We start from the raw sequence: 15,890 nt of genomic DNA, 5'->3' as shown, positions 1-15,890 counted from the left end.
ATAAACAACTCTCCCACTGCAAGCAAATAAATGCTTGGCACCTTTTTCTCAACTTTTGTCCACAGTAACAGTCAAGCTGTTTCATACAGACAGAATCTTTGCCCCTGGCTTCATCTTAAATAATTTGAGATAAGCCATTAGGGACTTGCTTTTCCTAATGTTTTATAGGATTTTTAAATAGTCATAACATGCCTTGTATTGAGGAAAAAAAAGACCATCGAGACATTCATTGTCGGGTCTGATAAAATTTCTTGTTTTAAAATGGTTTACAAGGTACTATTATTCACTGTTCTCTATACCAAGGAATTTTTTATTTCTAATTTGAATTGCTACTTGTGGAGACCGAACAGTGATAATAAGAGTATGAGCATTGCTGTTCTGTTAGAAACTCACTGAGGTCACTTGCATTCTGGATTAGAAAGCCAACACACTGATTATAATGTGACTAAGGCTATATTATAGGTACAAGAAACGTTTTGTGACGGTAATCAGATTTTTTAAATGACCAGAGCTTTGGACTATTTTTATAGGTTTCTGAAAGATAGACTCATCTTTATTAAAAAGTTTTTTAAAAAGAAAAAAAGCAGCAAGAAGGTTTACAACAGAAGACTTCAATCTGCTTGATTCCCCAGAGAAATTTACATCACGTGCTCATTCACACATAGAAAAGTGAAACAGGAGATTTGAGTCGTGCTAAGTAAGTGCTTCACATCCAAATGCCAAGAGCAGTTCCTTCTAAGTCCTCTAGGCAAAGAGGGTAGGTCAAAACATTTATATCCCAATGATTGACAAATCTTTTCCCTGAACTTCAGACCCCTAATTCAGTGCTGGGATTCAAATAATTTAACAACTAGTTCTCTGTCCTTATGACCATTTAAAGTATAAAAAAAGATATACCAAAAAGTAGTTTATTATTTCATGCATTTTATTCTTAAATAAGAATAAAAGAGGTACACAAAACTAGATTATAAGAGTTTTAAAATGTTAATTAAAATATTAAATAATACCTGACAAAAAACAATAAAACTGTTATTTAAGATAAAAAAAAAACAAAAAACAAAACAAAAAAAAAACCCTGACCACGCAGCCCTGGTCAGGTAGCTCAGTTGTTTAGAGCATCCTCCCGATACACCAAGGGTGTGGCTTTGATCCCTTGTCAAAGCATATATATAAGAAACAATCAAGGAATGAGATAAGTGGAACAACAACAACAACCAAAAAACGACCACTTTTATTGATTTTACAGAGAGAAAGAGCAAACCGTTGGATTGTTGTTCTACTTAACTATTTACGCACTCACTGGTTGATTCTTGTATGTGCCCAGAGCTGGATAGAACCCACAACCTCGGAATATTGGGACAATGCTTGGACGGACTGAGCTAGCTACCTTGCTAAGGTCTGGTAGCTGAACCTTTTTTTTTTTTTTTTTTTTTTTTTTTGTATTTTTGTATTTTTCTGAAGCTGGAAACGGGGACAGTCAGACTCCTGCATGCACCTGACCGGGATCCACCCAGCACGCCCACCAGGGGGCGATGCTTTGCCCCTCCGGGGCGTCGCTCTGTTGCGACCAGAGCCACTCTAGCGCCTGAGGCAGAGGCCAAGGAGCCATCCCCAGCGCCCGGGCCATCTTTGCTTCAATGGAGCCTCACTGCGGGAGGGGAAGAGAGAGACAGAGAGGAAGGAGAGGTGGAGGGGTGGAGAAGCAGATGGGTGCTTCTCCTGTGTGCCCTGGCTGGGAATCGAACCTGGGACTTCTGCACGCCAGGCTGATGCTCTACCACTGAGCCAACCGGCCAGGGCCTGGTAGCCGAACCTTTTAAGAGCATTTTTCACTTCCCTTTCAAGAGAACATGGGCTTTCTCAGTGTGTTAGAATAATACAGACAGGGAGGGGATTGGGATAGGATTCCTAAAAGTCATGTTACCACTGCTCAGAATTCAAAGAACTGGAGGGAAAACTTACTAATTGTAAAGCCAGTAGCTGCGGCCACCATCACAGCCGCCTGGCCCATGCAGGTTCACCTTAGATTCGGACAGACGGTAAAGAAACAATGGAGCCAAGAACTGGTGGGCCATTAGCTTTAATCCTAGCTTGCACCCGGCGGGCAAGTAAAAACATACACTGGGCTCCAAAACCCACTCATTCAGAGCTCACAAAGCTACTGACGGATAATTATCCAAATTTCCTAGAATCAAAGGTTTCTAGCTCACTAGCCTTATTCACCCCAGTTCCTCCTCTCTTTCTCTCTGCACAAACTCTGCACTAACTGGCTTCTTCAGCATTCCTCCATCTTGGCTGCCTCTCCTCTCCTCCACGTGGCCTTAGTCTGCTCTCTTACAGCATGAGCTTCTTCTAATGTAATCCGTCTTCTCCTGGAACAATGTGATCTCTCTTCCTTTTAAAACCTTTTGGCATGAAAGCCCTCCCCCAACCCATATTAACATAACCACGCCCATCCCAAGCAGGAAGGGCAACTAATATCAGCACCTGGGAGTCGGGCTTCCACGTGGGCAGCTCCATCTTTAACCCAGTGAGCATAATATTTTTTATCTGCCCAACACTAATCAAATAAAAGGAACAACTTATAAAAAGAAAATATGAAAGAATATATTGCATGGAAAATGATTTAGACCAGGGGTCCCCAAACTTTTTACACAGGGGGTCAGTTCACTGTTCCTCAGACCGTTGGAGGGCCGGACTATAAAAAAAAAACTATGAATAAATCCCTATGCACACTGCACATATCTTATTTTAAAGTAAAAAAACAAAACAAAACAGGAACAAATACAATATTTAAAATAAAGACCAAGTAAATTTAAATCAACAAACTGACCAGTATTTCAATGGGAACTAAGCTCCTCTCGCTGACCACCAATGAAAGAGGTGCCCCTTCTGAAGTGCGGCAGGGGCCGGATAGATGGCCTCAGGGAGCCGCATGTAGCCCGCGGGCCATAGTTTGGGGACCCCTGATTTAGACAATAGTAGGTCTTATTCTTCGCTTGCTGGTTCAGCGTATGGCCTGCCCATCCTGCAAAGTATGTACAGCTGTGCTTGCTTCTGCCTGGACCCCCTCATCCACCAAAGAAGTGCTCCTTCCAGCCACTTCCCTATTTTTCTTTCCATCTTTGCTTACATGTTATCTTCAGAGAGAGAGAGTACTAGAGTACTTTTTTTTAAATACACCAGAAGTGTTGCTTTGTAACTTCCTAATATTTTTTTTACTTTTACTTTAGCTTTCCATTACAGTTTACTTTCACTATTACTCTGTATTAGTTTCAGGTGTACAGCATAGTGAGCGAGTTCTTATTTATTTATTTATTTTTATTTTTTTGAAGTGAGAAGCAGGGAGATAGAGAGACAGACTTCCATATACTCCCCACTGGGATCCACCCAGCATGCCCACCAGGGGGCGATGCTCTGCCCATCTGGGGTGTTGCTCTGTTGCAACAGGAGCCATTCTAGTGCCTGAGGCGGAGGCCATGGGGCCATCCTCAGAACCCAGGCCAACTTTGCTCCAATGTTGCCTTAACCACGGGAGGGTAAGAGAGAGAGAGAGAAAGGAGAAGGGGGGAGGGTGGAGAAGCCACGAGGCGCTTCTCCTGTGTGCCCTGACCAGGAATCAAACCCAGGACTTCCACATGCTTGGCTGACACTGTACCGCTGATCCAACTGGCCGGGGCAAGCAAGTTATTATTTTAAATGACTATTCTATTTAAATGACCAATCTATAGTTACCATAGTTTCAATTATCACCCAATTTAAAATTGTATTCACAGCCTTCACCCCTGGTACCTCCAGATCCCCGAGTCTGCTTTATTTTTCTTCACAGTCAATGGGCCATCTCTAACTTTATTATTTGTTCCTCCTCACTGATATATTTTCATGAAGTTAGAGAGTTTCTTCTTCTTTTCATTATTCCTGACCACCTGCACCCTCCTCCCCTCTCCTCACTGCTAGAGCCCTAACGTCAGGAACAGTGCCTGGCCAGTAGGGGGCACTCAATAGATACTGGTTGCAAAAGAACTGAATGAATCCTCTTTGAGAAAGTGATTGGGTAGGCTGTAAAATAACAGTGCTAACTTAAATTTTTACTAATTTAATGAAGTCAATATTTAAATATTTAAAATACATAATTTATTAAGTTTTTGCAGACACATGCCCATGAAAACATCACCATATCAACATGCTGAACACAACTAAACCAACTTTGATTGCCTAGGATAAATCCTAATTATCCTAATTTTTCATACTTCTATTACAATTTTATGATTTTTTAAATTCTTTTATTTTTTATTTTTTACAGAGACAGAGAGAGTCAGAGAGAGGGATAGATAGGGACAGACAGACAGGAACGGAGAGAGATGAGAAGCATCAATCATTCGTTTTTCATTGCAACACCTTAGTTGTTCATTGATTGCTTTCTCATATGTGCCTTGACCATGGGACTACAGCACCCAGAGTAACCTCTTGCTTGAGCCAGCGACCTTGGGTCCAAGCTGGTGAGCTTTGCTCAAACCAGATGAGCCCGTGCTCAAGCTGGTGACCTCAGAGTCTTGAACCTGGGTCCTCCACATCCCAGTCCGATGCTCTATCCACTGTGCCACCGCCTGGTCAGGCTCTACTAAATTGTAAACCCTTAAAAGTGTACACTTTAATAATAGCAAAGCAATAAAATATGATAATTGAAATTTTTATTACATCCTTAATGTTTCTAATTAAAATATAAGAGAAGGAAAGAGGGGAAGAATGAAGAGAATTATAATGATTATGGTATTTGTTGAGAGACTTTTCAGTTATTGGTGAATTGGATTCCTACCTTGATAATGATAAGGATGCTGTAATAATAAGCCAGTCAGAGGAGAGTTAAGGATTTTCAAAGTGAATAAATATGAAAAAATTTCAGAAGTATGTTTGTGTTCTTAATTTTATAATATTACTATTTTTTCAGATTTATTTATTTTTATTTTATTTTATTTATTCATTTTTAGAGAGGAGAGAGAGAGGGAGGAGAGAGAGACAGAGAGAGAAAGAGAGAAGGGGGAGGAGCTGGAAGCATCAATTCCCATATGTGCTGTGACCAGGCAAGCCCAGGGTTTCGAACCGGTGACCTCAGCATTTCCAGGTCGATGTTTTATCCACTGCGCCACCACAGGTTAGGCTATTTTTTCAGATTTAGAATAGAAATATAATAGATTACTTTTTCCATTGATTTGGATCCAGGGATAATTAGCAGAAAGGTTCAGGGAGCTATCTAAATATTTGTTTACTGACAAAAATAATTGATTTATTAATTATATTATCACAAACAATCAAATAAAAACTAGTTAATTTACTTATGCATAATAATTTTAATGTTAAAAGAAATAAAAAAAACAAGTTTCACAAAGTATAACATCAAGTTCTTTATTATAAGGCATATTATAAGCAATAATTAAAAAGATATACTATATCAATTGTTTAAACATTTCTTAATAGTAACTTGTAACACTATATGTAATCAAAGTGAAACTAAATTTCTTTTCATTTCCCACCTTCAGTAGTCACTTGAAAACCCACATCAGATGTTCTTACTCAAGATATTAATTAATATAAGTGCAATTATTTCAGTTTCAACTGAACTAGTGTCTCTTTTTGTGGATTTCCTGAATACTACTTTTAGACTAATACATGTTCCCACTATCATCATCTGTTTTATGACTCAGATATGTTTATTTAAAAACCATTTCAAATGATAAAAGCTGAAATCATAAGGGTATAAGAAATAATCCACAAATAACAAATATATTGTGCTGCTGATGCTACTAAAGAGATACTTTTGTGTTTGAAGAGTTCAGATCTTTTGAGGCTCCTAAGCTTCCCTGTTCTTGTACTCAGGAGATCCAAAGACTACTCATTCCACAGTGAACCTGAAGACCTCATGAGCAGGTCCTGTCTCTATTACGTCCCACTGTACTTCCATGTTCAAAACTGACTCTAGTTAAACCAAGATAAAATCCATTTTTCACTTGAGAATACATGATTCTAATGGAAACCATTCAGGTTGTTAGCTCAGTAAGATGGGCTCCTTCACAAGTCTCATATTTACTACACCTCAGTGTGATGATCGAGGAATAAGAGCTCCCTGCATGGTCTCTGGGTGACTTCTCCTAATGCACAGTTATGGAACAATTCAAGGGTTACAGTGCTTTAATGAATTTACAAATACAGTACTTCCCTTCATTTGTTTATACCTTTAAATATTTTATGGATAATACTGATATTTCACATTCCACATTGAAAGGCTTTAAGTATCTTTCCTGAGAAAATGTTTAGAGTTATACACCAGAGAGGATGATCAAAATGCCGAAATAATTCACCTTTGAGGGTGATGAAGGTCTCCTGTTATTCCTTTAGTCAAAGAATATTCTTTCCTGAGTGGATGTCTGCATGTCTACAAGTTAGAGTTGGTTTTACTCACAGCAGTCACAAACTCCACTGGTAATGAGTGCACGTATCAATATTTAAGAACACTTTCACAAAAGCAATACATGTATGATTCTAATTCATAAATGCAGATTCTTCCTAGCTGCAGACAGCAGCCACTGTTCCTTTGAACTCGAAATATATATATTATGGAGATACAAGCTAACAGCATTGTGTTCTAGTCTCCCCCTCACATCCAATAATTTACTTAGATAATACAATGAATATTGAAAAGAAAATTAGTCACAAAGGCAAAGTCACATAGCACATTCCTTTGTACTTATGTGTGAGTTGTTTTTAGCAACCAGGTTCCAATCCCAACAGAAGAACAGTGGCTTCCCAAGGTGTGGTGAGGAGGCCATCACTCGTTATTTGGGAGGGTTGTGTGTGTCGGGGAATTAGCTAAAAGGAATCCTCCCCTGCCCATGACTCAATAGAGAATAACTGCCCCACTAACAATGGGTCAGAACATGAACTCATATCATGGTAAGATATTCTTTTATTATTTAAAAGTCAACTTTATAACATTTATTCATATACATATACACTCTTCTTCTAGTTATATTAAAACCACTATCAAAAAGTCCAAGTCCAAGTTGACAACTTTAAACCACTTCCTTCAGCAAAACCCTGCAAAAAAAGATTCAAATTGTTTAAAACGTTGAAGCAAAATCCATCGTCCATCATGGGAAAGTTTCCGGTTTCTTGACTCATTTAGCCAGTTTTGAAGAAAGAGTTACTTCCCTGGAATATATGCTTCTTTGATTTCCTGCATGTCATCTTCCTGCAAAGCTATTGATGTATAATGAATTCCATTAAAGACTGGCATTGAGCCATTTTAACATGCAAATTTAGACTGTGTTTCAAGGAATCCATGAGACTCACATAATGATCTTACTCATTCCGAACTTCAGCCAGCCAGCTCATTTTCGTAGCCTAACCAACATCAGATACGGCGTAGCACCTTCAGGCTTGGATTCACTGTAGAAAAGACCACACAATCATCAAGATCAAGGACATTAACTTGTGACAATATAATTGCTCTACCACCATTACCATCTCCGCTCCTTTATACTGCCATGCCAGAACTAATTGCTTTAATCTAGGAGACGGCAGCTAATTGGTGGATTGTAATTCCCCATGAGACACAGGAGGATCATATGGAAGCATTAAACTCACACACATTCACCTAGTTGTTCCAGGACAAGAGTGAGGAAGCCTAAGAGGACACGAGAGTGAGAGCCTGTGTCTGCCACTCCACTCAGTGAGGCTTCGTGTCTGAGTGACCTGGAGATGGGAAACACCCTCAGGACATTTTAATTTTGTGGGTTTCTCAAACTCGAAGCCTGACCTCTCCTGCCTGTGTGAGTGTATATGTGTGTGTGTGTGTGTGTTGCTGTTGTCATTGTCTAACAGGACCCCTAATCTCCTGTCAGCCACTTCTTCCAGTGTTGAACCCGAGAAACATCTGTATGTTCTAATGCTTGAGGAAGAAACAGACAAGCTTGTTTTTTGGAACATATTGAGAGGTAGCATGAAAATATATTTTATGGGTGATTTAAGCAATTTTCCCAGATTAATTTATAAATGTACTTCTCTTTTTTCCTTAATGGCTACCTTTATACTCCAATCTCTCCCTAGAGTTATAAATCCATGTATGTTGGTGAATGCAGACTGATCAAACCATACTATCGCTTACACTCACAAAGCAGCTAATTAACCATATTTTATTTTGCAAACATGAGACCTACCATTGAGACAGGGCATGTGGCAAAACAGCAATAACTGATGGACTATCCCAAAGATAGTAAGGCCAACCCCCAGTGGATATATGGCTAAGAACCCACAGAAGATTAGCTCAGTCCACCATGGTGACTGATTTCACCTTGCAGCAACCGCCAGCCTGATAATGAGCTTACTGTAGATATTAGCATACCAAACTACACACGCAGAGCTGCCATGATTGGGAGGAGAAAGCCAATAACAGAGCACAACACGGCTGGTGTGGCTCTTCTGTAGTCTCCACCTTGGAAAAAGCCTGACTTCCTCCCTCTCGTTGAATGCTCTACCCCTCAATGAAATGAACCTCAATAAAAGAAGTAAATCTCACTAGGAAGGAGGTGCTCTTCCTGTGGAGTAGCCCGCTCTGTCCCATGGCTTCACTCATAAACTCTCTTTTACTTTAAACTCTATGCTGGCTCGCACTTGAATTCTTTCCTGGGCGAAGCCAAGAGCCCACAGCTGGTGGTTAACCCTCAGATCCCTGCGCCCCCAGAGCACCTGCATCACTATCATACCATTAACACTGCAATTTCTATCAAAATCATAAAACAAAAGGTATATTCTGTTCAGTTTTCTATTTCAGTTAGAAAATGTTCCCATGTGACCTTTCCCAAACCATAGGAAAAAAATAAATCTTTAAAACTAAAAGACCTTGCCTGAACAGGCAGCGGCGCAGTGGATAGAATGTCAACCTGGGTTCCTGAGGACTTAGGTTTGAAACCCCAGGGTCACTGGCTTGAATGGGGGTTCGTCAGGTTTGAGTGTGGGGTCACCAGCTGGAGCACAGGGTCACTGACTTCAGTGTGGGATCATGGACATGACTCCCTGGTCTCGGGCACAATCGACCACCAGAGCACAATACCACAGAACCCTCATTGCTATTGTTGCCATGCTCATTGTTAACTATCCCATAACCACAAATGCAAAAGAAGGATTTGTCTCTCTGTGTATCTATCCAGTCCCAGAGACTTCCCAGCTCTGCTCTCCCCCGCCCCTCCCTAACCTCCCACCAATGGATTTCAGGTAACCCCCCTCAACTCCTCCTTTGATGCTGCTGTGTCAACTAAGCTGCAGAACTACCCTTCTCCAGGGCCATTTCCTCAGTCCCCTGAGATGCCACTTTCCCGGCAACTGTCATCAGTTTGGCTCAAATAAACTCATAAAAACTCTCTATGGGTTTGGAGGTTTCTTAACTTCAACACTAGTAAAAGAGGAAACAATTGACCATCCTCCCTTTCCTTGGAAAGTCAGGTTTGCCTTTTTATTCCAAACTCCACCACGGGATCACTTATCTCACTGCTTGAGATGTGGGCATTTCACTGTCTTTTACTTCTGCTGGGCACTCTTTATCTTCTTTACTAGGAGTTACAGGGCCAGTGGCCAAAGTGTTGAGAACATAGCATCTGGGGGCCCAAGGGTTTCAGAAGACTTGGTTCACACTGGTTTCTTCTCTAGTCTGTAATCACCTCTGTCATTAGCAAAGTGAAGCATTTGTTGCAGGGAGTGTGGAAGAGAGATGCATCAGAATTGCCGCCCTAGCCTGACACTGATGACAGCGACCCATTCTCCAGCTTGGGCACATGCCAGAGAGTTTCAGAATTGGGCTTCTGCTCTAGGGGACTGAACTGAGAACTCTAAAGCTGCTAAAAGAGGAAGTTTTAGTCAATTTTTAAATGACTCATGTAATTACAGACCGTGTTTTCTTTTCAGTGATCATTTTATGGAGAGGTATGGAAATGAGAGTTGAACCCAGAAGCCTTTTTTGTTTCTTTTTCTTTACAATTTGTCACTTTGGATTCTGTCAACCCTAGAAAGTAACTTTGATGGTTTCGACTATCATTTCCATTAGGGGGTCATTATCGTTGCTTGACTCGGTCATGATTAGGTCATTACTGAAGGCACGTGGGCTTAACTGTGCAGGGAATAAGGTAAAATACGAGACATGCACATTTAAATAAATATAAGTAATTTATGATTAAGATAATCATCAATGGCACAGCACACGTGAGCAGTGGAGGGACAAGGACAATAGCTGAGCTGATCTGTTTTGTTTGGAGAAAGTGCTGAAACGCAGATTGAGCTTGTTTTACAACAAAGAGGAGGAAAAGTATATCCACATTTATTCATTCATTTATTAGTTAGGCTCTGAAGATTCGGCGGTGAACAAGATTAACACAGTTCCTAGTCTAGACGAAGTGGGAAACAGACAGTAAATGATTATATAAGTATTAAGAGCTTGGAATCTTTCTCTAGGGCAGCGATTCTCAACCTGTGGGTCGCGACCCTGGCGGGGGTCGAATGACCAATACACCGGGGTCGTTCAACCCCCACCGGGGTCGCGACCCACAGGCTGAGAACCGCTGCTCTAGGGAGATGAATGTCAAGGGTCATGAATGTTCAGCAGAGGTTGTGGAGGCAAAAGGGAGACTTTACCTCGTAGCGACGGCCTTAGATACCATCATCCTAGGAGTTTCAGACCACAGAGCCACCTTGGTTTTTAGTTCTTTATTCTAAAGTTGAAAAAAAAAGTGTGGAGAGGTCACATAGCTAGCACATTCACCGGCCACATGCTCCCTGCTTCTAATCAACCCTACATCACTCCTTGGCAGTAAGCTTGTTCCAGTCACTCTATGAGGACACAGAGAGCCAGTTGAGTCACTAATATCTCTGAAATTATACACTCACTAGCTGTATGACCTCATTCAGTTACTTAACCTCTCTGTGCCTAATTTCTTCATCTGTGTAATAGATGTAATCATTGTGTCTTCTTCACAGGCTCTGAAATGAGGTAAAAATATGGAAGGAACTTAGTGTAGTGCCTGGCGTAGATTTTTAAGACCTAAAGGCAGCTGGTTATGAACCATGTTGAGTGATTGCCCACCAATAGTATGTTTGTATGATTTTCTTATTATATCTGCTTATCCATGTTTCCTAATTTGTTTAGAATGAATAAATATGTTAGCTATTAAAAATAACATGAGGAAAATATTTTATCAAGTAACATTTGCTAAAAGCCCATTAAGTAAGAAAAGCTGTGAGAAAATGCCTTTAAGGACGCTTCTTAGAAGGAAGGGGCTCTAATGTGACACAGATCACATCATCTGAGGCCCTCCGAAATACTCGGGCCAGTCCTCATGGGGCACTTGAGGGGTTACTAGTTCTGGGCCAATCATTCCACAATCACCATGTTTGCAGCTGTACAGATCTGTCAGAAATGTCTGGATCAAACAAACAGCCCCATATAATGTAAAGAAGGCGAGAATCTAAGAAAAGCCTGAGCCTTGAAGAGTTTACCCCCCCCCCCCAAATAAAGAGAACAGTGGTTCTCTGGGAAGGTAGAAATGGCAGAACAGGGCAATGGTTACAAATTTTTAGATGTAAAAATATTTGCAGCCTCTTTACGTTGCAGTTTTGTTCCTCTGTTGGGGGAAGCAGAGGGACATGGCGGGGAAAAGAAGGGTGTGGCAGCGCTGGGGGCTCCTCTCTGGTCCCTCCTGGGAGGACCCGGCTTTGTCCCGAAGGACAACGAGGGTCACAGTGGCAGTCAGAGCATCTCTATGTCTCACAGGACAGGACACCTGGAGGCGGACAGCCAGCAGAGAGTGAAGACACTCAGGGCTGAAGTAGAAAAGGTGACCAGGTCTGGGCAGTCAGTGACTAGCCGTTTGACAGACAGAAGGGTGGCTCTGAGCAGAGAGTCGAGCCAAGGCAGCTGCGGGACCCTCAGGTGCCCTCACCTCCGGCTCTACTGCGCTTCCTAGGAGGCAGGGGCACTGCCAACCCAGGACAGTGGCTGAAGGAGTATAAAGCCCCCCCCCCCCGCCAGCTAGGCAGGAAGAGTGGGCAGACAGGAAAACCCCTCTGATTACTTTCAATTATAAAATCTTATGCTAAGTTTTAAAACACTAAAAATTAAGAAAATTACAAGAGGCTTATTGAAGTGAGGGAGCCCTGGGCCAGGCTTGGGAGCCACAGGGATATGAATGGAGGGAGAGGAAGGGAGGGGACACCTCAGGGTGGGACAGGAACAGACAGAGAAGAGACAGCACACTGCTGCCCGACTGGAGCTGAATTCACAGCACAGAGGCCTGGAGCGAGCTTCTCATTCCAGTCCATATCATGTCTCCCCGTGGAGAAGGGTGTGGACATTGTGGGTGGACTTTTAACGAAGACATTAATAGTTAATATTCATAACTTAATAATATCATAAATGTTTAATACTTGATACTTTAGTAATGATTAAGAGCTCTCCTCCCCAAAGCTATAATTGCTTATGCACAGACAAGGCACATAAACACACACTCATGAAAAGACATGCACATATACACACAGATATGCAAATATACTCACACATAAACATTCAGACACAGTCACACACATTAGACACAAACACACACATCCAGTCATGTACAGACATGTGCAGACAGTTACACTGGGACATCACTGTGTGCATGCGTGCACACACACACACACACACACACACACACGACATTCATCCACAGGCTCATAGATCTACTGAACAGACACATACATGGTCATAATCACACTGAAATATATGACAGATTCCCTCCCTTACCTGGGCTTCAAGTATGTCAACTTTCTCTTTCAGATTTTCAATTCTTTTATCTTGTTCTTTTAAATTATTTTTTAATCCTTCCATCTAAGAATTAGGAAACATAATCGGAAAAATTTTGTCAGGTGACAGGGTATGGTTACCTAAGTCAGACATTGTACAGGTTTCTGTGGTCAAAAGATGTTCATCCAATAAAAAAAATATAAATCCCAAAGCCTTAGTTAACTCAGCAGGCCGAAGAGAATAGCAGAACAAACCGGCACCCGGGAGGAGAGCATGCAGACGGTGCTGTTAAACATTTCCCTCTTTGGGAAACCTGTCTAAACCAACTCGGCAGTAGTGCCTTTGTGGAAGGCAGCACTGGCCTTCCTTGCATGTCTCAGCTGCATAATGTTCTCATCCTGCAGCTGCACAGGCTAATGGACAAGATGCAAAGCCACTGCCTGGCGTGGGGAAGCGACCGGAGGCAGAGATCTGGTCAACCAGCGCCATGACGTGGCCAGCCTGTTTTGCTTTGGAAGAAAAGCATCAGCCAAGAAGCAATAGGAAGCTGGGGAGGTGGATGACGTTCTGCATGGCACGGGGAGGCAGGGAACACATGGGTTCCAAGGCCAGCTCTGACATGTAACCACGGTGGGCTCAGTTTTCCCATCTGTAAAATGAGAACGTGGGGTGCCTCTCAGTGCCATGAGTCACTTCTCCAAGAGACTGCATTTATGTCAGGAAGGTATGTGAGTTATTTACAGAGATTCCTTTTGGAAACAAATATTAGGTAGTCAACCCCCCCCCCCCAATGAATAAAGGTCTGATTTTAAGTCTAAAGCAGACCCCCCCCCCCACCTCTTGAAGCAAAAGTTTTAAGTATAGAATCCCCTATCCGGCTCCTACAAAGACCTTTTCCCTTTCTCTTGTCAGGATGTTCCCAGAGGAGAAGGAAGGGCCAGGGGTCACCCCTGTCCTAACACCCCTCCTAAGTAAATTTGCATGAAACTGATCAATTATTCCTTCCTCAAGCAAAGGCTGTCTCCAAATCTACAAAATCTTCTAGCCCTGGCCGGGTGCTCCATGGATAAAGCGTTGTCCCAATGCACCGAGGTCGCGGGCTCCATCCCCAGTCAGGGCACATTGGAGAAGCAGTCAATGAGCACACAACTAGATGGAACAACTAAGTGGAACAACAGGTTGGTGCCTCTTTCTGTCTGTCTCTCTTCCTCCTCTCCTCTCTACCTTCTTCTTCCCCATACCACCCCACCTGCCTCTCAAACACTGGGAAAAAAATAGTTTTAATCTTCTAAAGAACATTATCTGGCTCAGGACACTTTTTAAAAAATCATTGAAATATATAAAGCAGTGATTTTCAATCTGTGTGCTGGAAAAAAATTTTAAATCATGCAATACCTGACTATTTCGTCAGGGGCATGACCTCTTTTCTGTTAGATTGTCAAATAAAAAAATAACAACAGCCAACACAACAATGGCCATCAGGTATGAACGAGTCAAAGTTATACTTATTTTTTGTCAAATAGAAAGAATATTTATTTTTTGATGTGCTGCAGAATTTGAATAGTTTATGTGTGTCAGGAAATAAAAAAAAAAGTTGCAAACCACTGACCTAAAGAGCAATTAAACACAACTGCCCCAGTCTGTTCACTGAGGACATTCCCGGTGTGGGCAGACAGACAAGAGGCACTGCACATAGAGAGGTGGTGTACGGGAACACAGAGGAGCCGTCCGTGGGGAGAAGAACCTCATCGCTTGTATCTGGCCTTCTCACCGCAAACATACCATCTACCAGAGAGACCTGCTTGGTTCACCTGACCTCCTGGATGACTCTGCGCAAGTTCTGGTGCTGGGAGTGGATCACGAACTGCAGGTGCGAGATCTGCTCCTGGAGAAGGGACGTCTCCCTCTGCAGGTCCTGGACACTGGAACTGCAAAGGGAAAAGGAGAGTAAAAGGTTCGCCAATGCATCACGTGGCTGTTGTTTCATCCTTTCTCTACAGCTGTGCCGCCAGCTTCTCCTCACTCGCTACCTTGCTACTTACTGGGCATCATGTAAGACGCCCAGGCCCCATCGGCCACACAGGCATGCTGAAGATAAACAGCCATGAAGCCCCTCTGATGAGCTCAGACGTGAACTTGAATTAAGCATATTAGTTCAGGTCAAGAGCTCCTTTCTGGCTGCCTGTGACTCCTCCCACCAGCAGGTAGCTGAACCGAGTTGTACGAAGCCAGGGGAAGCGCCTGCACATCTCATCTGTCTTGCCTAGCAGCACCCACAATCCTGGCACCCATCAGAATGCTCAGACAATTAGAGGGGGGCGGGGAAGAATAGGGGCCAGGAATGGAGACTTCACTCTGTATATCAGAAACAAGTTTCCAATGATACAGAGTCAGTATAGGTTGTGGATTGCCTGTGGTGGTCTTTTTAACTTTTTGGCTTCCTACTTTTGGTAATTCTGCTACCTGTAAATAGGGCAAGGAAAAAAAAAGAATGAAATTAAATCCCAGCTAATATTTTGAGTGTACATCGACCATTGTGAAAACTGATGGGTGAAGTTTAAATTTAGATTATTCATACTTTCCTAAAGTTTCAATTAGGTAACTGAGATTGATTATATAGCTTTTGAATATTTCTTTTGTTGACAATATTATTTGAGTTATGAGGCAATGTGCATTGTGGTAAGACCAGAGGCAGATTTAACAGTGGGCACACAGGGCGCATGCCCTGGGCCCCAACTTCTGAAGGGTCCTGCAAAACCCCAACTTTATACTTTTTTCTAATGTAAGGGGCCCAATATTTTCTTCTGCACCTGGGGCCTCTACCAACCTTAATTTGCCTCTGGGTAAAACCACCAAACTTGGGAGCATTGTGACTTTGAAGTCACATACCTTTCTAAACCTCAGAATAACAGCTATAATAATTTCTACCTCTTCTACTTTATAAGATCGTACTACAGACTGAAAGGGGTAACATGAATGTAGTTTTGTAAAGTAAGATTTTTACAAAGTCAATATTAATATCATTTTCATAGCCAACATCCAATGCAATTACAGTTTCCGATTTTTATAA

The 15,890-nt window shown here is 42.0% G+C and overlaps 1 protein-coding gene across 6 annotated transcripts in view; it reads right to left on the bottom strand.

Annotated features, from left to right (window-relative positions):
* Positions 1-5,341: 5,341 nt before the first annotated feature.
* Positions 5,342-15,890, bottom strand: part of CCDC68 (coiled-coil domain containing 68) — a 42,157-nt gene continuing 31,608 nt past the window's right edge. For 2 of the 6 annotated variants that reach the window (XM_066353105.1, XM_066353106.1), the window contains exons 10-13: positions 14,637-14,748; positions 12,821-12,904; positions 10,678-10,754; positions 5,342-7,443 (exon numbers count right to left, since the gene is read on the bottom strand). In XM_066353105.1, the coding sequence (XP_066209202.1) occupies positions 7,386-7,443; positions 10,678-10,754; positions 12,821-12,904; positions 14,637-14,748 (331 nt within the window). In that variant the 3' untranslated portion in view covers positions 5,342-7,385. Of the gene's footprint in view, positions 7,444-10,658; positions 10,755-12,820; positions 12,905-14,631; positions 14,749-15,890 lie in introns of those variants that run through there. The other 4 variants (XM_066353108.1, XM_066353110.1, XM_066353109.1 and 1 more) reach the window with 4 other exon arrangements.

Source organism: Saccopteryx leptura, chromosome 11 (assembly GCF_036850995.1).
Source record: "Saccopteryx leptura isolate mSacLep1 chromosome 11, mSacLep1_pri_phased_curated, whole genome shotgun sequence".
Classification (NCBI taxonomy): Eukaryota; Metazoa; Chordata; class Mammalia; order Chiroptera; family Emballonuridae; genus Saccopteryx; species Saccopteryx leptura.
The sequence above is the reverse complement of the archived record's forward strand: the minus strand, read 5'-3'. Positions and strand labels throughout refer to the sequence as shown.